At 41.0% G+C, this 22,199-nt stretch overlaps 3 protein-coding genes across 12 annotated transcripts in view; all 3 read left to right on the forward strand.

Moving 5' to 3' along the window:
- Positions 1–16: 16 nt before the first annotated feature.
- LOC115584837 (zinc finger protein OZF-like) lies at positions 17–22,192 on the forward strand. 9 transcript variants are annotated; one of them, XM_030422709.1, is made up of 3 exons: positions 17–1,293; positions 4,111–4,760; positions 20,064–22,192. In XM_030422709.1, the coding sequence occupies exons 1-3, from the start codon at positions 1,122–1,124 to the stop codon at positions 20,508–20,510; spliced, it is 1,269 nt and encodes a 422-aa protein (XP_030278569.1). In that variant the 5' UTR covers positions 17–1,121; the 3' UTR covers positions 20,511–22,192. The 9 variants fall into 9 exon arrangements, with proteins under 9 accessions (XP_030278569.1, XP_030278532.1, XP_030278541.1 ...); XM_030422672.1 differs by lacking the exons at positions 4,111–4,760; positions 20,064–22,192 and adding exons at positions 1,471–2,693; positions 14,966–15,492; XM_030422681.1 differs by lacking the exons at positions 4,111–4,760; positions 20,064–22,192 and adding exons at positions 1,471–1,580; positions 4,761–7,213.
- LOC115584953 (zinc finger protein 664-like) lies at positions 3,271–14,957 on the forward strand. The gene is made up of 2 exons (XM_030422924.1): positions 3,271–3,953; positions 13,832–14,957. Exons 1-2 carry the CDS (start codon positions 3,782–3,784, stop codon positions 14,947–14,949), a joined length of 1,290 nt encoding a protein of 429 aa, XP_030278784.1. The 5' UTR covers positions 3,271–3,781; the 3' UTR covers positions 14,950–14,957.
- LOC115584648 (zinc finger protein 665-like) overlaps positions 12,631–22,199 on the forward strand; it is a 43,359-nt gene continuing 33,790 nt past the window's right edge. The window contains exons 1-2 of one of the 2 annotated variants that reach the window (XM_030422204.1): positions 12,631–12,957; positions 13,115–13,672. In XM_030422204.1, coding sequence (XP_030278064.1) covers positions 12,786–12,957; positions 13,115–13,672 — 730 coding nt within the window. In that variant the 5' untranslated portion in view covers positions 12,631–12,785. Of the gene's footprint in view, positions 12,958–13,114; positions 13,673–19,154; positions 19,797–22,199 lie in introns of those variants that run through there. The other variant, XM_030422220.1, reaches the window with a different exon arrangement.

The raw sequence follows: 22,199 nt of genomic DNA on the forward strand, positions 1-22,199 counted from the left end.
GGAGAGAGAGAGAGAGAGGGGGACTGTGTGTATGTGTGTGTGTGTGTGTTTGTGTGTGTGTGTGTTTTGCGCAGAGGCCACCCCCTAGCGGTGAAATAAAAGTAGTTCATGCAACGTTCAAACCTTGAAATTGGTTATTTCTGTGTTTTATTGAGGGTCTGAAAAAATATAACAAAGGACCAGTGAATGCACATGTCCCAGGTAGATTCATTGTCTTGGTGTAGGCCAGTTTTATTCAATTACATTTGTAATGAAGTACCAAGGGTACCAAGGGGCCAGACATTTACATTACCTCGTTTTTTTTTTCTCTACACTTTATTTATTAGATGTCACAATTGAAAAAGAGATATTATACATAAGTAAAGAAAAAATGTGTTGCTCCATCATTTGGACATACATTAGTTAAGATCTCAGCATTAAACACAATTCCTTATCACGTGAATATGGAGGAAATACTATGTTTGACCCAATATTTCCATATTTTTGTGCATATTGACAGACATAACTAATGACTGGACAAAACATTTCTGGAGCTTCACAGCAAAATAGCGTTGCGCCAGTCTCCTAAACAACAGCTGGAGATGGAGATTTGTTTTAAACTGAAAAATAAAACACAAAAAACAGGAAATTGCTTCATATAGCTTGTCCGGAGTATTCCAATACTCTGACAGCCCATCCAAAATTGATTTGAAAATACATTATTAGAATTCTGCCATGCTGTTTTGCTGTGATGCTCCAGATATGTTTTGTCGACTATAAAACTTTCCATCCAAATGCTGGTAAGTAGATGATGACTTCATTTCATTTTTTGTGTGAATTCGTCCTTTAAACAAGTAAACATGCCTTCAGATGTACAACAGGCAAAAAAAGTGGGAAAATATCGCAGCTCCTTGTTATCAATCAGCAGAAAATGTGAACTTAAACTCAATTCTCTGTTCAATTAAGCGAGACGGACGTACAGCCGAGGTTTACATGCGGAACAAAAAGCTCGAACACGTCAACTGACGGAACTTAATAGTGTGACAGCCAGCGGAAGTAAGCACCAGAGGCGCGAGTAATGTGTTTTGAATTACCTGTGTGGTTGTTGCGCAGTTGATTTTTCTAATTGTAGATAACCAACAATGTCTTCCGTCGAGTGTTTGAGAGGTTTCATCAACGAGCGACTAACTGCTGCTGCTGAAGAAATATTCGGAGTTTTTCAGAAAACTATCGTCGAGTACGAGGAGGAGATCGACCGTCAGCGCAAACTGCTGGATGTCGTCTGGAAACCTGAAATAAAGTTACACAGGATAGGTGAGTAAAACTTCTTTTTTAGAAATTTTTATTAAATTTTAGAAAATTAATGCACATTCGTTTTAATATATAATCCCAGATGTTTAAATACTCAGGGGTCCTCATCTTCTCGCCTATGTGTATTTGTTATTCACCATCACAGTAGTATCCTCTTCCTTTTACTCTGTGTCCCTCCAGAGCTCCCACAGCAGGATGTCTGTACGGAGGACGAGGTTCTGGCTGACCAGCTGCTCTGTAACCAGGAGAGGAACTCCAGTCTGGACCAAGAGGAACCAGAACCTCCACAGATTAAAGAGGAGCAGGAGGAACTCTGCTGCAGTCAGGAGGGAGAGCAGCTTGTACTGAAGCAGGAGACTGATACCTCTCTGTTGATTCCTCCTTATGAAGAAAGTGACCACAGTGAACCACAACTAGGAAGTGACCCTCAGCTTCTCTCTCACAACTTTCATGGAGCTGAGAGCCAAGATCAGGAAGGAGGCAAACATGGAGACTCAGGATCAACTAGAGCTGCAGAGTCAAAATCAAACGAAAGACATTTCAAAAGTTACACTAATAATATACAAAACTCTGCTGTGTCAGAAAGTCACTGTGTTGCTCACACAGCTCAAGAGGGATTTAAATGTGACACATGTGGCAAAACAATGAAGTATAAATCCCATTTGATGATACACCAGAGAACCCACACTGGTGAGAAGCCGTATCAGTGCAACACCTGTGGGAAAAGATTTGGTCAAATATCAACATTAAAGAATCATGGAAGACTCCACACGGACAGGAAGTCGTTTTCCTGTGACACCTGCGGGAAAAGATTTGGTCAAATATCAGCATTAAACACTCATGCAAGACTCCACACGGGCGAGAAGCCGTTTTCCTGCGACACCTGCGGGAAAAGATTTGGTCAAATATCAGCATTAAACACTCATGCAAGACTCCACACGGGCGAGAAGCCGTATATGTGCAACACCTGTGGGACAAGTTTCAGTCAGAGATCAGCATTAAACGCTCATGTAAGACTTCACACGGGTGAAAAGCCATTTTCTTGCCAATACTGTGGAAAAGATTTCAGAAGTTCTAGTAACTTGTCGGCCCACATGAGAATCCACACAGGTGAGAAGCCGTATCCGTGCGACACCTGTGGGAAAAGATTTGGTCAAATATCAGCATTAAACGCTCATGAGAGAATCCACACAGGCGAGAAGCCGTTTCCCTGTGACACCTGTGGGAAAAGATTTAGTCAAATATCAGCATTAAACGCTCATGAGAGAATCCACACGGGTGAGAAGCCGTTTCCCTGTGACACCTGTGGGAAAAGATTTAGTCAAATATCAGCATTAAACGCACATGCAAGAATCCACACAGGTGAGAAGCGGGTAAAATAGTTTACTGGAATGAAGGAACACATTTTTGACAATTCCATAAATTTTTGAGGAACTTTTGAATCATTTTTGAAACACCATTTACATGAATGGACTGTGAACTTTCTGATATTGCAGCCGAAAACCCCTCTTCAGTCCAACCCCACTGATCTATAGGCTGGTCCATATTAACAGCCACTTTTGTCATCACATATAAATTGGTATCAATGAATACGTTTATTCGATATGTGTTGATATGAAAACTTGTTTTAATAAAATCTTATGTAGTTAAAGATGTTTGGGGTACTTTACAGACATGTGACACGAGTCATTTGGTCCGACTCTCAAGCAGGTCCCAAGTCATTTTTTCTCGGTCTTGACAAGACGAGTCCTGAGTCAAGTCTTACCTGCAGTATCTGGTCTTTATGAGAACAAAAGACAAGTAAAATATCCTGCTTCCATTACATATCTGTCGCACATTTTTTGATAACCACTTTTGAGGGGTCACTACAAAAATGTATGTATGAATATATTCTCAACATATACCGAATATATTCTATAAATAAAGGATATTTGGTGATTTATCAAACTTTTTTCTTTTTTTTTTTACTCCCTAATATTGTCATCGGTCCCAAAAATCCAGTATCTGTGTTCTCATCCTGCCAACTAGAGTCGGTTTTAAAATACGGTCTGTAAAAATGTCAACAATTTCTGGCGGAACAAAGAAACCATAAACTCATCTGACGGAACATTAACGGTGTAACATCAAGCGGAAGTAAACAGAAGAACGGCGCCAGCGGCTGAATGTCCGTGTGTTTACTGAGAGAGTCTGGTTCATCGGTAAACGTCGGAGCTGACTTCATTGTAATTCCATGAAAACTACTTTATTATTGTCTGTAAATGAGCTCAAAGTCAGTTAAAAGGAAACGACAAAATTCTCTGAAATTATGCGAGTAGGACGTTGAACAGTAGTTTGAATGCGGAACGGAAAAAAAAAAACTCGAACACTTCCACTGACGGAACCTAACGGTGTGACAGCCAGCGGAAGTAAACACTAGAGCAGCGAGAGACGTGTTTTGAATTACCGGTGTGGTTGTTGTGCAGCTGAATCTTTTACTTGTAGATATCCAAAAATGTCTTCCGTCGAGTGTTTGAGAGGTTTCATCAACGAGCGACTAACTGCTGCTGCTGAAGAAATATTCGGAGTTTTTCAGAAAACTATCGTCGAGTACGAGGAGGAGATCGACCGTCAGCGCAAACTGCTGATTGTCGTCTGTAAACCCGAAATAAAGTTACATAGGATAGGTGAGTAAAACTTTATTACCTCGAATAGAGACTGAAATTCGTTTTATTTATAATCCCAGATGTTTAAATACTCAGGGGTCCTCATCTTCTCGCCTGTGTGTATTTGTTATTCACCATCACAGTAGTATCCTCTTCCTTTTACTCTGTGTCCCTCCAGAGCTCCCACAGCAGGATGTCTGTATGGAGGACAAGGTTCTGGCTGACCAGCTGCTCTGTAACCAGGAGAGGAACTCCAGTCTGGACCAAGAGGAACCAGAACCTCCACAGATTAAAGAGGAGCAGGAGGAACTCTGCAGCAGTCAGGAGGGAGAGCAGCTTGTACTGAAGCAGGAGACTGATACCTCTATGTTGATTCCTCCTTATGAAGAAAGTGACCACCAGCTCCTCTCTCACAACTCTAATGTAGCTGAGAGCCAAGATCAGGAAGGAGGCAAACATGGAGACTCAGGATCAACTACAGCTGCAGAGCCAGAACCAAAGAAAAGGCTTAAAGGACACGGAGGTAAAAATCCCTACAAATGTGATACATGTGGGAAAATGTTTAAGTATAACTGCGACTTGAATTTGCACCTGAGAGTTCACACAGGTGAGAAACCATATTTGTGCAACACCTGTGGGAAAAGATTCAGTCAAAGATCAACATTATACAGTCATAAAAGGCTCCACACAGGTTGGAAGCCTTACCATTGCAACACCTGTGGGATGAGGTTCTGTTGGTCATCACAGATGAAAAGGCACATGAAAATTCATGAAGGTGAAAATGTGTTGACCTCCAGTCTGGACCAAGAGGAACCAGAACCTCCACAGATTAAAGAGGAACAGGAGGAACTCTGCAGCAGTCAGGAGGGAGAGCAGCTTGTACTGAAGCAGGAAACTGATACCTCTATGTTGATTCCCCCTTATGAAGAAAGTGACCACAGTAAACCAGAACCAAACAGTGACCACCAGCTCCTCTCTCACAACTCTCATGTTGCTGAGAGCCAAGATCAGGAAGGAGGCAAACATGGAGACTCAGGATTAACTAGCGCTGCAGAGCCAGAACCAGAGAAAGGAAATGATGTTCACAATAATAAAAGGCTTTTTAAATGTGACACATGTGGGAGAAATTTTACGCGGAAGGCTGACTTAAATGCTCACCTTACAATCCACACAGGTGAAAGGCCATTTTCTTGCAACTGCTGTGGGAAAAGATTCAGAATGAGAAAATCATTAATTCTTCATATGAGAGTTCACACAGGTGAGAAGCCATTTTCTTGCAGAACCTGTGGAAAGGATTTCAGATCTTCTAGTAACTTATTAGACCACATTAGAGTTCACACAGGTGGGAAGCCATTTTCTTGCAACACCTGTGGGACAAGATTCAGTCACAGATCAACATTAAACAGTCATAAAAGACTCCACACAGGTGAGAAGCGATATTGTTGCAAAACCTGTGGAAAGAATTTCAGAACTTCTAGTAAATTGTTGTGCCACATGAGAGTCCACACAGATGAGAGGCCATTTCCCTGCAAAACCTGTGGAAAGGGTTTCAGAACTTCCAGTAACTTGTTGCGCCACATGAGAGTCCACACAGGTGAGAAGCCATTTCCTTGCAAAACCTGTGGAAAGGATTTCAGTTCTTCTAGTTACTTGAAGATCCACATGAGACTCCACACAGGTGAGAAGCCATATCCTTGCAAAACCTGTGGAAAGGGTTTCAGATCTAATAGTAACTTGTTGGACCACATGAGAGTCCACACAGGTGAGAAGCCATATCTTTGCAACACCTGTGGGATGAGGTTCTGTTCATCATCACAGATAAAGTCACATAAAAATTCATGTAGGTGAAAATGTGTTTACCTCCAGTCTGGACTAAGAGGACCCAGAACCTCCACAAACATAGAGACTCGGGATCAACTAGAGCTGCAGAGCCAGAACCAAAGAAAAGAAATTATGTTCACAATACTAAAAGGCTTTAAAAATGTGACATGTGGGAGAGATTTACGCGGAAGGCTGACTTAAATGATCACTTTACAATCCACACAGGTGAAAAGCAATTTTCTTGCCAAACCTGTGGAAGAGATTTCAGAACTTCTACTGACTAGATGGTCCACATGAGAAGCCACACAGGTGAGAAGCCATACCTTTACAACACCTGTGGTAAAGCTTTCAAACGTAGCACCATCTTGTTGGACCACATGAGTGCACACACAGGTGAGAAGCCTTACCTTTGCCAAACATGCGGCACAGAGTCACAGATGAAAAGGCACGTAAGAATACATGAAGGTGAAAATCTGAGTACCTGCGAAACCCAGGAGGTTGCTCAGACTTAAACCTGCTGTAAGGGATATTTTGTCATCAAGATAAGTGGTAAATAGCTCTATATACCGACATCAATCACTGTCACAGATTATTAATATATATCCTGGTGAGGAGCAGTATAACTTCAACAGCTGTCAGTCAGAGATGCTTCAGTCTGTCTCAGCTGCTAAGGTACATCAGATAACTGTCAGAGGTGAGGAGCTGCATTGTTACACATGTTAATGTAATGATATAGATTATACAACAGTTAGTTCCGACCACGTGTGTTTTGGTTGGACAAGAGGCATTCCATGAGTGCTGATATAGAGTACAACCGCACTGGGACTTTTTACAGACATATCACTCCGCTGCGCAGGCGTTCCAATTACCGATAATTAACGTTACATCAGTTGCCAACTTGTGTTGGACTGTGGCAAACTTCGCACCGCAAAGATGGACATATTTCCAAGAATTACGTTTGATTTGAATTACGAATGGTCAGACTCAGAGGAGGACGAAGGGAAGGAGAGAGGCCAGGATACATCAGCGCAAGCCAGGTGTGTTGATATGACATCAGCTGACCTCGACAAATCAGAGAAGAGCAAAAATGAAGCCAACACTGTAAAGCAGACAACCTGGGCTCTGAACTGCCTCCAGACTTGGCTGAATCTGAAAAATATCCAGATCAACTTTCCGTCAGTTAGTCAGAGCGAGCTGAACACAGTGTTGAGGCAGTTTTATGGATCGATCCGGACAACTAAAGGAGAGCTGTACAGCATCAGCAGCTACCTGGGACTTCGGGCTGGATTAAACCGTTACATCAACGAACCTCCGGTGAGCCATTCATGGAACTTAATGCAGGCCCCGGAGTTTATACCAGCTAACAATGGGCCTCATTCACCAATATCTTCTTAAGAATCTTCTTAGATTCTTTCTTAAGTTGTTCTTAAGAGGTTCCTTAAGAAAACCCTACGTCAGATTCACCAACTCGTTCGTAAGCCTCAATTGTTCGCAGCTGTGTTCTTACATTGATGAAAGCCGCAGGAGCAATATATATGCCATTGTTTTGCGGGCCTTGGATGGAGAAATGCCACGTATAAATAGCGTGGGGGGGTTACTAATTGATGGCATGTTTCCAATTTACTTGATTTATCCTAAATCATTGGCACATTTAATTTATTTTAGAATTTAAATTCTTTGTAAATTACCCAAAATATGAAATAAATAAATAAATGAAGAAATATGACAGAATTATCACTGTAATATTGCATTTTATTGAACGACACAAGAGAAGAAAACACAACCATGCCAACATTTCGGCACTGAAATGTGCGTAAGAGTGCTCCTGAGTGTTCGTAGGATTTGTTCTTGCCTAGGGTTAGGGTTATCCTAGATAAGAAAAAATTCATGAATGCCACAATCTTCTTAAAATCTACGTAAGCGGGACTTAAGAACAGATTTGTTCGTAAGAACGGTTCATGAATGAGGCCCAATGTCTTCAAAGGAGTCGTCAAAGAGATAAGGGCAGGGAAGGACAGAACAACACACCACCCCCCGATCTCACCTGAAGACCAGCGCATCTTAAAATACTGTGCAGCCCTGAGCCCGGACAATCCGAAAGGCTTACTGAACAAGGTCTGGTATGATATTCAGTTGCACTTTGGACGCAGGGGCAAAGAGGGGAATCGGGATCTCAAACCTGACTCATTCGTCCTTAAATGTGACAACAATGGGGCAAAATATTTCACCATGACGTTCAACGAAGAAACAAAAAATCATAAAGACCCACTGGAGAGAGACAGAGAAAACCGGAGGGGCGCTATGTATGAGGAGCGAGGAAATGCGCTCTGCCCGGTTACGTCGCTCAAAAAATATCTAAAGAAAATTCCGCTTGATGCGCAAAGGCCCTGTATCTGCAGCCGAGGAGGGTAACAGTGGCGACAGACAGCTTCTGGTATACCGCCGTTCCCCTGGGAGTAAACCAGCTGTCACAGATGTTACCCAGGATGTGCAAGGAGGCAGCGACACACACGTCTTACACCAACCACAGCCTGAGAGCCACTGCCATACAGAAACTGTCTGATGCGGGACTCGAGGCGAGGGAGATCATGGCAGTGAGTGGGCGTAGGTGAGATGCTTTTGATTCATTGATACTGTGTCGCAGTCCGAACATAAAATACATATCTAAACAAAAACTTATTTCACAGGTCTGAAAGCTCGCTAAAAAGTTACTGGAGACCATCTGTGGAGAGCCGGAAACGATGGAGCAACATACTGTCTGATCGAGCTGTTAATTTATTTATTTATTTATTTATTTATGTTGTTTATTTCGGGCATGTCAATTCATAAACATCACATTTCATCATTGTTCAAATAATACAATACACATGGCCGAAAGGGAAAAGCGGGAGAAGCCAAAGCTTATCAAGTCCCGCCCCCATTACCCACAGGATAAAATCTTCATCCTGATCTTTTCTTGTCTTTTGCATTTTACATTTTCTTTTCTTTTTTTTTTACTTAACAACTTCTTTTGTTATGACCTTTGACAAAACATATTACAGCAGTAGCATACAGAGCTGAATTCAAGCTCGAGACAGTACATACAGATTACATGTGTGTCTGCACATGTGTCCATATTAGTCCATCATGAGTGAACAACAGTCTCATCTTATAGCCTCATCTTATAGCCAGGCTTGCCTATCTCACATTGTTGATACACATTATAACAACATCCTGCTATGTACAACTGGCATTGGCCTTGGACCATACAATTTTCTCAGGTTCAACTTATTGTTTGGGTACAGAATGGTATTTGTTATGCTCACATGCCGTCTCAACACATCGTCTGCACAGTGTCTGTTGATTCGTGCCTCTGACCTTTATCAACCCTCCTGTATTGATCTGTACTGATCAACGATTGAATGTACATACTTTTTCTTGAAGCCACTTAGTGTTGCTGATTTTTTGACATCTTCTTCTAGCACATTCCATTGTTTAACACCTTTGACCGATAAAGAAAAGGATTTTAACGTAGTTCGTACTTTACTTTGCCTGAAAATCATGTTCCCCTCTGAGATTGTGTCTCTCCTCTCTGTCTAGGAAGAGTATTTGCAAATTATGAGGGAGGCTTTTGTTAGCAGCCTTGTACATCATTTGTAGTGTGCGATAGTTTATTAAGTCATATAGTTTAAGTATTCTTGATTCAATAAATAACTGATTTGTGTGTGCCCTATAGTTGGCATAATGTAAGATTCTCAAAGCTCTTTTTTGGAGTATTAACAAAGGCTGTGTGGAGCCTTTATATGTGTGTCCCCACACCTCTGCACAGTATTGCAGGTGTGGAGAGACGAGTGCACAGTACAACAGATGAAGTGCTTTTTGATTTAATATTTTTTGTGCTTTCCAGAGTATGGACACACTCCTGGCCAACTTCCTTTTTAGCTATCTTATATGTGGCTTCCAACTTAACATGTCGTCGATGTTTCATCAGAAACACACATCATGCCACCGAAGCAACTGTCACTGGACTCTTATTTTAGTGGTTGCACAATAAATGTAAACATTCAGATAAATGTAAATGATACAAGTAGCGGTAATATGCAGACATTGTAGCGGTCTGTAGGAAATGTTTACGTGTTGCCTGGCAACAGCCTAGTCTCCCTTCCAGTTATGGAACTATTTGTGTTGGCGGAGCCAAATAAATGATTAACTATATAAACAAATCATAATCTCTTGTGGTTTACTACTGTTAACTAATAAAATGCGCTTGTAGAACTGTTGTATAAAAGCAATATCATACTCGTGGTCGTGAGGTTGTTCCGTATAACAGCACTGGTGTGATTATCTGCGGCCTCGTGCCTACAACCAAATCGCACCAGTGCTGTTATACAGAACAACCTCACTCCCTCGTGTGATATTGCTTAAACATGTTTACCTTTGCCAGAGAGAAACTCTCTCTAGTGGTGTTGGAGCCTTTTGTCAGCAGCATGTAATCTGTAACTTCTTTTAAATCACTTCTTAAAACTCATTTTTATAGACTTGCCTTTTTGTGATGTTGTCTCCTTTTTACTTCTTAATTTTTAACTTTTGAGTTTTATTTATAATTTATTTATTTTTCACTTATTTTCATCTTCCCAGTGTTGCTGCACTTTACTCCATTATGTATTTACTTAATGGTCTAAGATTCCTTATCTGTTTCTATTGTTCTTATATGAAATCTCTTTATCTATCTATAAATGCACGGAATCTCTGTCTGTCTGTGTGTGTATGTGTTTGCTGGTCAAATATCTCTGCGGATCAGGATCACACTGACCCGAGACTTTCAACATGGCTGCTGCGTGGTTCAGTGGTGTGCATCTAAGCATTTGTTTGGACTGCAATGATACCGTGAATAAATTATTTCATAAATGCTTTACAAATTCCGCCAAGCATAGTCCACCAGATCCACCACAGTCACGTGCGCACCAGAGCCAATCACTGCAGAGCTCAAGCCCACGACGTACCTGAACAAACAAGCGGATTTATACCTGCAGCGGCGCGTGCTGAACCTGGATTTTGCCGGGGGTTCGGTCCATTTCTGTTCTGTGCATCTAAACTGGCTGTTGTGGATTAATGAGATTAAACGAGTCCGGACCGAATCTGTTCGGGTCTGAGGAGATCTGGAGACGCGCGGCAACAAAGTGGAATCGGAATCTGTGGATGTTCGTGTGTAGCTAGCCGCTAGCTAGCTGCTAGCGGCTAGCTACACGGCCCACCTCCCGAGGCGAAGGACCGGAAGCATCGGCACGTCCAAAACCGGACCTAGGGTAAATAATGTCCGCCACGCTTTTTCGCAAACATTGCCGTCACGTTTGCTTTGTGTCTGGTGCAGGAAGAGGCGGTAAAAACGGGCTTTTGTCACGAAAGTGTCCAAGCAGCAAGTTTGGTTGTTGAGGAACAGGAAGTTGTGGGAGGGACCTAGGCGGATGATTGACAGGCAACGACGGACAGAGATATTGAGAGTTGAAAGATTTGTTACATTTAGCGTGTTTGGAGTGTGTAGTTAGTGTGTTATGTAGTGTTTGATTTAGTGTGTTTAGTGTGTAGTGGAGTCGGTTTTTCGTTTAATGAGTCAAAACAATTAGGAGACTACTGACTGTGGAGCAGGCAGTGCAGCTCTCAAGGAGCACAGGCAGACCTGAGCATTGCCTGCATTTAAATGTAAATAGTTACATATTACTTTGTACATTTTTTAAATGTATGCACAAATGTAACAATAACAACAATTTCTATTTGCATTATAAGTAAAAAAAAAAAATGGTTTGTTGTTTCTGTTTATTTCTGGTTTTCACAGTAAAAAAAATCTAACTTTTTCTACTCGGATTTTATGGGTTTTTTGTGATTTTAGGTCCATTGTGTTAATACAGTTTGTCAAAATAAAAAAATAACTGTACAGTCACACATGTGAGGTTGTGCTAAAAATAATGACACCAAGTAAATAGTTTTTAAGGTGAAATATAATGGCAAAATCGAAAATAGTAAAAAACAGCCAATTATACCCTGGAATATCGGATTTCACAACAAACCTAAATATCCCTGACGTCCCACCTTCAAACAGCCTCATTTGGCCATCCATGAAAAAGATCCTTAACCTCCCACTTTTTTATAGGAATACACTTTTGTTACGGGCACTGCACTAGTTGCTCTAATACATTTAATTAAGTATTAACTATTTCTACTCCATTCGTTTGCTCTACATTTTCAATTGTAATTTCAATTGTGTTCCTTTTATTTGTTCTGCTTTGTTTGTCAAAGCACTTTGTAAACCTTGTTTTTAAAAGTGCTAAATAAATAAAGTTATTATCTGGTTTTGTACTTGTATGTTCTTTGTGCTACGTGCTGTTCTGCTGTTTTTTGATCTCATGGATTTATTCTCACAATAAAGCTACATGGTTCAAACTGTCTAGAGTTGTAAAGCTTCGATTAGGTGAAGAAAACAAACTGTTTTGGTGCTTTAAGTAGTTTCTATATAGCTTCTTTCTAAAACTATTGTAATCTTTAAGCGGCTACATTTACTGTTAGGATTTATTCATTTTAATTTCACCTGTCTGAGTATTTCCTGACCACAGTGACGAATCATTATGCACTGATAACCACCTGCCCATAAATTACTGTGCACTCTTATCCACCAGCCTGATTTGAGCCTAAGACACTGTGATTTAATTGCTGTGCACCAATACACTGTTTTGTTAAACAAGCTTTACATATCCTGCTGATGAATGAGATAGGTTGCAAGCATGAATCCTTTTTGTGAGGGGTTAATACATTGGAGAGTAAAGCCAGGGAATGAGAAGGAGCACAGCTGCATTCCAGTAGACAGACCAAGGTCAAGAGATAACACTTGTTTTGCAAAGAGGCACTGAGGATATACCTCGGTAGTCAGCCGAGAAACAGGCACCAGGCACCAGAAAATAACTGGGGGCTAGTTTGACCAGTGGAGGCTGGCATGACTGCACTGAAACAGGCTGGTTTATCAGGAAATCTTGGAGCCGACTTTGTTGCTATTCATTAAAAATGTCTTCCGTCGAATGTTTGAGAGGATTCATCAAAGAGCGACTAACTGCTGCTGCTGAAGAAATATTCGGAGTTTTTCAGAAAACTATCGTCGAGTACGAGGAGGAGATCGACCGTCAGCGCAAACTGCTGGATGTCGTCTGGAAACCTGAAATAAAGTTACACAGGACAGGTGAGTAGAAATGAACCACTTTGGCAATACATTTGAAATTCGTTTTAATATATAATCCCAATAGTTTAAATACTCGGGGGGTCTCTGCTCGTCCTCTGTGTATTTGTTATTCACCATCACAGTAGTATCCTCTTCCTTTTACTCTGTGTCCCTCCAGAGCTCCCACAGCAGGATGTCTGTACGGAGGACGAGGTTCTTGCTGACCAGCTGCTCTGTAACCAGGACAGGAACTCCAGTCTGGACCAAGAGGAACCAGAACCTCCACAGATTAAAGAGGAGCAGGAGGAACTCTGCTGCAGTCAGGAGGGAGAGCAGCTTGTACTGAAGCAGGAGACTGATACCTCTATGTTGATTCCTCCTTATGAAGAAAGTGACCACAGTGAACCAGAACCAAACAATGACCATAGTGAACCAGAACCAGAAAGTGACCACAGTAAACCAGAACTAAACAGTGACCACCAGATCCTCTCTCACAACTCTCATGTAGAACCAGGCTGGTTTATCAGGAAAACTTGGAGCCAACTTTGTTGCTATTCATTAAAAATGTCTTCCGTCGAGTGTTTGAGAGATTTCATCAACGAGCGACTAACTGCTGCTGCTGAAGAAATATTCAGAGTTTTTCAGAAAACTATCTTCGAGTACGAGGAGGAGATCGACCGTCAGATCAAACTGCTGGATGTCGTCTGTAAACCCGAAATAAAGTTACACAGGATAGGTGAGTAAAACTTCATTATTTTGGCAATAATTGTAAAATAATTGTCATATATAATCCCAGATGTTTGAATACACAGGGGTCCTGATCTTCTCGCCTCTGTGTATTTCTTATTCATCCTTAACATTAGTATCCTCTTCCTTTTACTCTGTCTCTCTCCAGAGCTCCCACAGCAGGATGTCTGTATGGAGGACGAGGTTCTGGCTGACCAGCTGCTCTGTAACCAGGAGAGGAACTCCAGTCTGGACCAAGAGGAACCAGAACCTCCACAGATTAAAGAGGAGCAGGAGGAACTCTGCTGCAGTCAGGAGGGAGAGCAGCTTGTACTGAAGCAGGAGACTGATACCTCTATGTTGATTCCTCCTTATGAAGAAAGTGACCACAGTGAACCAGAACCAAACAGTGACCACCAGCTCCTCTCTCACAACTCTCATGTAGCTGAGAGCCAAAATCAGGAAGGAGGCAAACATGGAGACTCAGGATCAACTAGCGCTGCAGAGCCAGAAGCAAATAAAAGACATTTCAAAAGTCACACTTACAATATACAAAACTCTGCTGTGTCAGAAAGTCACTGTGATGCTCACGCAGCTCAAAAGAGATTTAAATGTGAAACATGTGGCAAAACAATGAATTATGAATCCCATTTGGTGATACACCAGAGAACCCACACTGGTGAGAAGCCGTATCAGTGCAACACCTGTGGGAAAAGATTTGGTCAAATATCAACATTAAAGAATCATGGAAGACTCCACACGGGCGAGAAGCCGTTTCCCTGCGACACCTGCGGGAAAAGATTTGGTCAAATATCAGCATTAAACACTCATGCAAGAATCCACACGGGCGAGAAGCCGTATATGTGCAACACCTGTGGGACAAGTTTCAGTCACAGATCAGCATTAAACGCTCATGTAAGACTTCACACGGGTGAAAAGCCATTTTCTTGCCAATACTGTGGAAAAGATTTCAGAAGTTCTAGTAACTTGTCGGCCCACATGAGAATCCACACAGGTGAGAAGCCGTATCCGTGCAACACCTGTGGGAGAAGATTTACTCAAATATCAGCATTAAACACTCATGCAAGAGTCCACACGGGTGAGAAACCGTTTCCCTGTGACACCTGTGGGAAAAGATTTACTCAAATATCAGCATTAAACGCTCATGCAAGAGTCCACACAGGTGAGAAGCTACATATGTGCAACACCTGCGGGAAAAGATTCACTCAGAGAGCAACATTGAAGTCTCACATGAGAGTCCATCTAGAAACGGGTACAAGAGTTTAGTGTAATGAAGGAACACATTTTTGACAATTCCATCAATTTTTGAGGAACTTTTGAATCATTTTTGAAACACCATTTACATGAGTGGACTGTGAACTTTCTGATGTTGCAACCGAAAACCCCTCTTCAGTCCAGCCCCACTGATCTATAGGCTGGTCCATATTAACAGCCACTTTTGTCATCGCATATATATTGAAATCAAAGAATATGTTTATTCCATATGTGTCGATATGAAAACTTGTTTTGATAAAACCTTCTGTATTTAAAGATGTTTAGGGTACTTTACAGACATGTGACATGACTCATTTGGTCCGACTCTCAAGCAGGTCCCAAGTTATTTTTTCTTGGTCTTGACAAGACGAGTCCTGAGTCAAGTCTTACCTGCAGTATCTGGTCTTTATGAGAACAAAAGACAAGTAAAATATCCTGCTTCCATTACATATCTGTCGCACATTTTTTGATAACCACTTTTGAGGGGTCACTACAAAAATGTGTGTATGAATATATTCTCAACATAAACCAAATATATTCTATAAATAAAGGATATTGGCTGATTTATCAATCTTTTTTTTTCTTTTTTACTCCCTAATATCGCCATGTTCCAAAAATCCAGTATCTGTGTTCTCATCCTGCCAACTAGACTCGTTTAGGTTTTGTTTTATTTTCTGTCTTCTGCATGTCATTTGATTGTATTATTTTGTGTATTCTATCATTGTTTCAAGTGGATGTACTTTTGGGTTGGGGGCAAACACAGATTATAGATGGTGTTCAGCCATTTCTAGTCTCATTTATTTAATCTGACAATGAAGCTCTCTATGGCGACATTGTAATAATACCAGAATCACACTGAAGTAAGTCTAAGGCTTGCATTTAAAACATCAGATTCTGAGAAAGGCTTTCATTTTATGTTACATATACTGCTACTATTCTAAATTTCACAGTCATATGTATTTAATTTGCTGTAGTACTCTCCTGAGACCTGTTAACACACTTTAATGTGTAAAATTTGTGGACTTGCCCTTTCTGTCAGTACATTTTTCAATGAAAGGTTTTAATGAGAAAGTAATACATCACTGAGGGACACATTTCAACTAACACAAAAGTTCCTCTTTTGATTTTAAAGACTAAAGATTTCTGCACGGTTATTGCTGAGACGGTAATTTACAGCCATGACGCAAACTGTTTTAAGATACGATCAGTAAAAATGCCAACAATTTCAGGCGGAACAAAAGAAACCACGAACTCCTCTGACGGAACATTAACGGTGTAACACATAACGGAAGTAAACAGAAGAACAGCGGACCTGCCGCTGAATGTCTGTGTTCACTGAAAGAGTCTGGTTCATCAGTAAACGTCGGAGCTGACTTCATTGTAATTCCATAAAAAAAACTTTATCGTTGTCTGTGAATGAGCTCAAAGTCAGTTGAAAGAAAACAACTAAAGTCTCTGAAATTAAGCGAGTAAGACGTAGAACCGTAGTTTGAACGCGGAACAAAAAAACTCGGACACTTCCACTGACGGAACCTAACGGTGTGACAGCCAGCGGAAGTAAACACCAGAGTAGCGAGAGACGTTTTTTGAATTACCGGTGTGGTTGTTGTGCAGCTGAATCTTTTAGTTGTAGATAACCAACAATGTCTTCCGTCGAGTGTTTGAGAGGTTTCATCAACGAGCGACTAACTGCTGCTGCTGAAGAAATATTCGGAGTTATTCAGAAAACTATCGTCAAATACGAGGAGGAGATCGACCGTCAGCGAAAACTGCTGAATGTCGTCTGGAAACCTGAAGTAAAGTTACACAGGATAGGTGAGTAAAACTTGATTACTTCGAATAGAGACTGAAATTCGTTTTATTTATAATCCCAGATGTTTAAATACACAAGGGTCCAAATCTGCCCCCCTGTGTGTATTTCTTATTCACCATCACAGTAGTATCCTTTTCCTTTTACTCTGTGTCCCTCCAGAGCTCCCACAGCAGCATGTCTGTATGGAGGACGAGGTTCTGGCTGACCAGCTGCTCTGTAACCAGGAGAGGAACTCCAGTCTGGACCAAGAGGACCCAGAACCTCCACAGATTAAAGAGGAACAGGAGGAACTCTGCTGCAGTCAGGAGGGAGAGCAGCTTGTACTGAAGCAGGAGACTGATACCTCTACGTGGAACACTCCTTATGAAGAAAGTGACCACCAGCTCTTCTCTCACAACTCTCATGTAGCTGAGAGCCAAGATCAGGAAGGAGGCAAACATGGGGACTCAGGAGCAACTAGAGCCGCAGAGCCAGAAGCAAAGAAAAGGCATTTAAAAAGTCACACTAACAATATACAAAACTCTGCTGTGTCAGGCAGTCACTGTGTTGCTCACACAGCTCAAAAGGGATTTAAATGTGACACGTGTGGCAAAACATTGAATTATAAATCCCATTTTATGATACACCAGAGAACCCACACTGGTGAGAAGCCGTATCCGTGCAACACCTGTGGGAAAAGATTCCGACAGAGATCAGCATTAAGCACTCATGCAAGAATCCACACGGGTGAGAAGCCGTTTTCCTGCAACACCTGTGGGCAAAAATTCAATCAGAAATCATCATTAAACAGTCATACACAACTCCACACAGGTGAGAAGCCATTTTCTTGCCGAATCTGTGGAAAAGATTTCAGATGTTCTAGTAACATGTCGGCCCACATGAGAATCCACACAGGTGAGAAGCCATATCCGTGCGACACCTGCGGGAAAAGATTTAGTCAAATATCAGCATTAAACACTCATACAAGAATCCACACGGGCGAGAAGCCGTTTCCCTGCAACACCTGTGGGAAAAGATTTTGTCAAATATCAGCATTAAACACTCATACAAGAATCCACACAGGTGAGAAGCCGTATCCGTGTGACACCTGTGGGAAAAGATTTACTCAAATATCAGCATTAAACGCTCATGCAAGAGTCCACACTGGTGAGAAGCTGCATATGTGCAACACCTGCGGGAAAAGATTCACTCAGAGAGCAACATTGAAGTCTCATATGAGAGTCCATCTAGAAACGGGTACAAGAGTTTAGTGTAATGAAGGAACACATTTTTGACAATTCCATCAATTTTTGAGGAACTTTTGAATAATTTTTTGAAACACCATTTACATGAGTGGACTGTGAACTTTCTGATGTTGCGGCCGAAAACCCCTCTTCAGTCCAGCCCCACTGATCTATAGGCTGGTCCATATTAACAGCCACTTTTGTCATCACATATATATTGAAATCAATGAATCAGTTTTTTCGATATGTGTCGATATGAAAATTTCTTTTAATAAAACCTTATGTAGTTAAAGATGTTTAGGGTACTTTACAGACATGTGACACGAGTCATTTGGTCCGACTCTCAAGCAGGTCCCAAGTCATTTTTTTTTGGTCTTGACAAGACGAGTCCTGAGTCAAGTCTTACCTGCAGTATCTGGTCTTCATGAGAACAAAACACAAGTAAAATATCCTGCTTCCATTACATATCTGTCACAATTTTTTGATAACCACTTTTGAGGGGTCGCTACAAAAATGTGTGTATGAATATATTCTCAACACATACCGAATATATTCTATAAATAAAGGATATTGGCTGATTTATCGATCTTGTTTTTTTTACTCCCTAATATCACCATCGGTCCCAAAAATCCAGTATCTGTGTTCTCATCCTGCCAACTAGAGTCATTTAGGTTTTGTTTTATTTTCTGTCTTCTGCATGTCATTTGATTGTATATTTTTATGTATTCTGTCATTGGTTCAACTGGATGTACTTCTGGGTTGGGGGGGGGGGGGCAAACACAGATTATTGATGGTGTTCAGCCATTTCTAGTCTCATTTATTTAATCTGAAAATGAAGTTTTCTATGGCAACAATGTAATAATATCAGATTCACACTGAAGTGTAAAGATTGCATTTAAAACCTCAGCTGTTGAGAAATGCTTTTATTTTATGTTACATTTACTGCCACTATTCTAAATTTCACAGTCATATGTATTTAATTTTAAATCTCCTGAGACCTGGGAACACACTTCAATGTGTAAAGTTTGTGGACTTGCCCTTTTTGTCAGTACATTTTTCAATAAAAGGTTTTAATGAGAAAGTAATACATCACTGAGGGACACATTTCAACTAACACAGGAGTTCCTATTTTGATTTTGAAGACTAAAAATGTATGTACTGTTACTGCTGAGACAGTAATTTTCAGCCATGACGCAAACGGTTTGAAAATACCATCTGTAAAAATGTCAACAATTTCTGGCGGAACAAAAGAAACCACGAACTCCTCTGACGGAACATTAACGGTGTAACACCAAGCGGAAGTAAACAGAAGAACGGCGCCGGCTGCTGAATGTCTGTGTTCACTGAAAGAGTCTGGTTCATCAGTGAACGTCGGAGCTGACTTCATTGTAATTCCATAAAAAAAACGTTATTAGTGTCTGTGAATGAGCCCAAAGTCAGTTGAAAGGAAACAACTAAAGTCTCTGAAATTAAGCTAGTAAGACGTTGAACAGTAGTTTGAATGCGGAACGAAAAAACTCGAACACTTCCACTGACGGAACCTAACGGTGTGACAGCCAGCGGAAGTAAACACTAGAGCAGCGAGAGACGTGTTTTGTATTACCGGTGTGGTTGTTCTGCAGCTGAATCTTTTAGTTGTAGATAACCAACAATGTCTTCCGTCGAGTGTTTGAGAGGTTTAATCAACGAGCGACTAACTGCTGCTGCTGAAGCAATATTCGGAGTTATTCAGAAAACTATCGTCAAATACGAGGAGGAGATCGACCGTCAGCGCAAACTGCTGGATGTCGCCTGGAAACCCGAAGTAAAGTTACACAGGATAGGTGAGTAAAATTTCATTATTTCGAATAGAGACAGAAAATCGTTTTGTTTATAATCCCAGATGTTTTAATACTCGGTGGTCTTAATCTGCTCGCCTGTGCGTTTTTCTTATTCACCATCACAGTAGTATCCTTTTCCTTTTACTCTGTGTCCCTCCAGAGCTCCCACAGCAAGATGTCTGTATGAAGGACGAGGTTCTTGCTGATCAAGTACTCAGTAACCAGGAGAGGAACTCCATTCTGGACAAAGAGGAACCAGAACCTCCACAGATTAAAGAGGAGCAGGAGGAACTCTGCAGCAGTCAGGAGGGAGAGCAGCTTGCACTGAAGCAGGAGACTGATACCTCTATGTTGATTCCTCCTTATGAAGAAAGTGACCACAGTGAACCAGAACTAGAAAGTGACCACAGTGAACCAGAACTAGGAAGTGACCCTCAGCTTCTCTCTCACAACTCTCATGTAGCTGAGAGCCAAGATCAGGAAGGAGGCAAACATGGAGACTCAGGATCAACTAGCACTGCAGAGCCAGAACCAGAGAAAAGGCATTGGAAAAGTCACTGTGATGCTCACACAGCTCAAAAGGGATTTAAATGTGGCACATGTGGCGCAGTTTTAAGTATAAGTCCCAATTTGTTATGCACCAGAGGGTCCACACAGGTGAAAAGCCATTCGCTTGCGACACTTGTGGGACAAGATTCACTCAGAGATCAGCATTAAACTGTCATATAAGACTTCACACAGGTGAGAAGCCATTTTCTTGCCAATTCTGCGGAAAAGCTTTCAGACGTTCTAGCAACCTGTCGGTCCACATGAGAAACCACACAGATGACAAGATGTATCCGTGCGACATCTGTGGGATACAATTTGATAAGGGAAATCTACTGAAGGCTCATATGAGAGTCCATCGAGAAGTGGTACAATAGTTCAGTGTAATGACGGAACACATTTTTGACAATTCCATTAATTTTTGAGGAACTTTTGAACCATTTTTAAAATCCGTTTACATGAGTGGAATGTGAACTCTCTTATGTTGCAGCAGAAAACCCCTCTTCATTCGAGCCCCGGTGATCTATAGGCTGGTCCATATTAACAGCCACTTTTGTCATCACATACATATTGGTATCAGTGAATAAGTTTATTTGATATGTGTTTGGGGTACTTTACAGACATGACACGAGTCATTTGGTCAAACTTTCAAGCACAGGGTTTGTGCAGGGTCAAGTCTTAAATTTGACATTCTCAATTTTAGGCCTTAAAAAGCCTTAAATAAGTCCATTGCATATAGGTATTAAATTACATTTAGTTAGGTCTTCAATATATACCGCTTCCATCGTTGCTTTTTTTTTGTATTTTGTTTTGGGAAAAGTGTTGGTGAGATTCACAGTTAGCACCGTGTGTTGTACTTCTTTCTGAACTATCCAGGAACAAAAGTGGCATTTTGCCAACAGACCGGTCAAAATGTATTGCTGAACACTTCGCCAGTTCCAGAAAAACTTTGACAGCGGAATCTACCAGAGGACCCTCAAACTGGGCACACTTGGTGTGAAAGCGCTGGTGTCACACACAATCGGAAAAAAACACCAGTTGTCTTCTAAAAGTCTCCAGCGAAGTAGTACAATAGTTTAGTGTAATGAAGGAATACACTTTTGACAATTCCATCAATTTTTTAAAGGAACTTTTGAATAATTTTTTTAAACGCCATTTACATGAGTGGAATGTGAACTCTCTGATGTTGCAGCCGAAAAAAACCCTTCATGTATGTCATTTTGCAAACTATAGACTTTATTTTTTGTTCTGCAACGTGTTATTTAATACTTGAAATGTCTGTTGTTAATTTATGGACGAGCACAATTTGTAGATGATGTGCTACGTGGTATTCTGCTGTATGAAGAAGAATAAAGAAGAAGAAGAAGAAGAAAGCTGCCAGACTCACACTGAAGTATTAAGATCCAATTTAAAAATGTCAGGTTTTGATGGAGGCCTATTTGTGCTACGAACGGTTTCACTGTATGTTACGTACTAGTACTTTACTATATTATTAGTCATCCAGTGCACCTTTTAGTCTACTACGTTTACTTGTCAGCTATAGTTACTTTGTAAAAGAATATTTTACATACAAAGACCTTATTTCCATGTGAAAGTGAGGTTGATGTACAATGCACACATTCTTCATCCTTTTTGACACCTGGCTCCTACATTACCCACAATGCAACATAGCCAACAACATCATTACATGCAGCTTCTTCTGGAGCCCCAAATTCTTCTGTCACACACGTGAACAACACATCCTACGGAAACTCTACGAGGACACACTTGTATATGATATAAACACAGGACAGCCTGTCACACTGACGTAAACATTGTTACAGCCGTGACGCAAAGGCTTAAAAAAAAAAAAACGTCTGT

The sequence above is a fragment of the Sparus aurata genome, chromosome 1 (assembly GCF_900880675.1).
Source record: "Sparus aurata chromosome 1, fSpaAur1.1, whole genome shotgun sequence".
NCBI lineage: Eukaryota > Metazoa > Chordata > Actinopteri > Spariformes > Sparidae > Sparus > Sparus aurata.

Bases quoted from the DNA above. Each gene is read 5' to 3' on its own strand.
- LOC115584837 (XM_030422661.1), top strand. From the start codon at position 1,122: ATGTCTTCCGTCGAGTGTTTGAGAGGTTTCATCAACGAGCGACTAACT. The intron at 1,294-4,110 runs GTGAGTAAAACT...GTGTCCCTCCAG, and splicing joins AATAAAGTTACACAGGATAG to AGCTCCCACAGCAGGATGTC.
- LOC115584953 (XM_030422924.1), top strand. From the start codon at position 3,782: ATGTCTTCCGTCGAGTGTTTGAGAGGTTTCATCAACGAGCGACTAACT. The intron at 3,954-13,831 runs GTGAGTAAAACT...GTCTCTCTCCAG, and splicing joins AATAAAGTTACATAGGATAG to AGCTCCCACAGCAGGATGTC.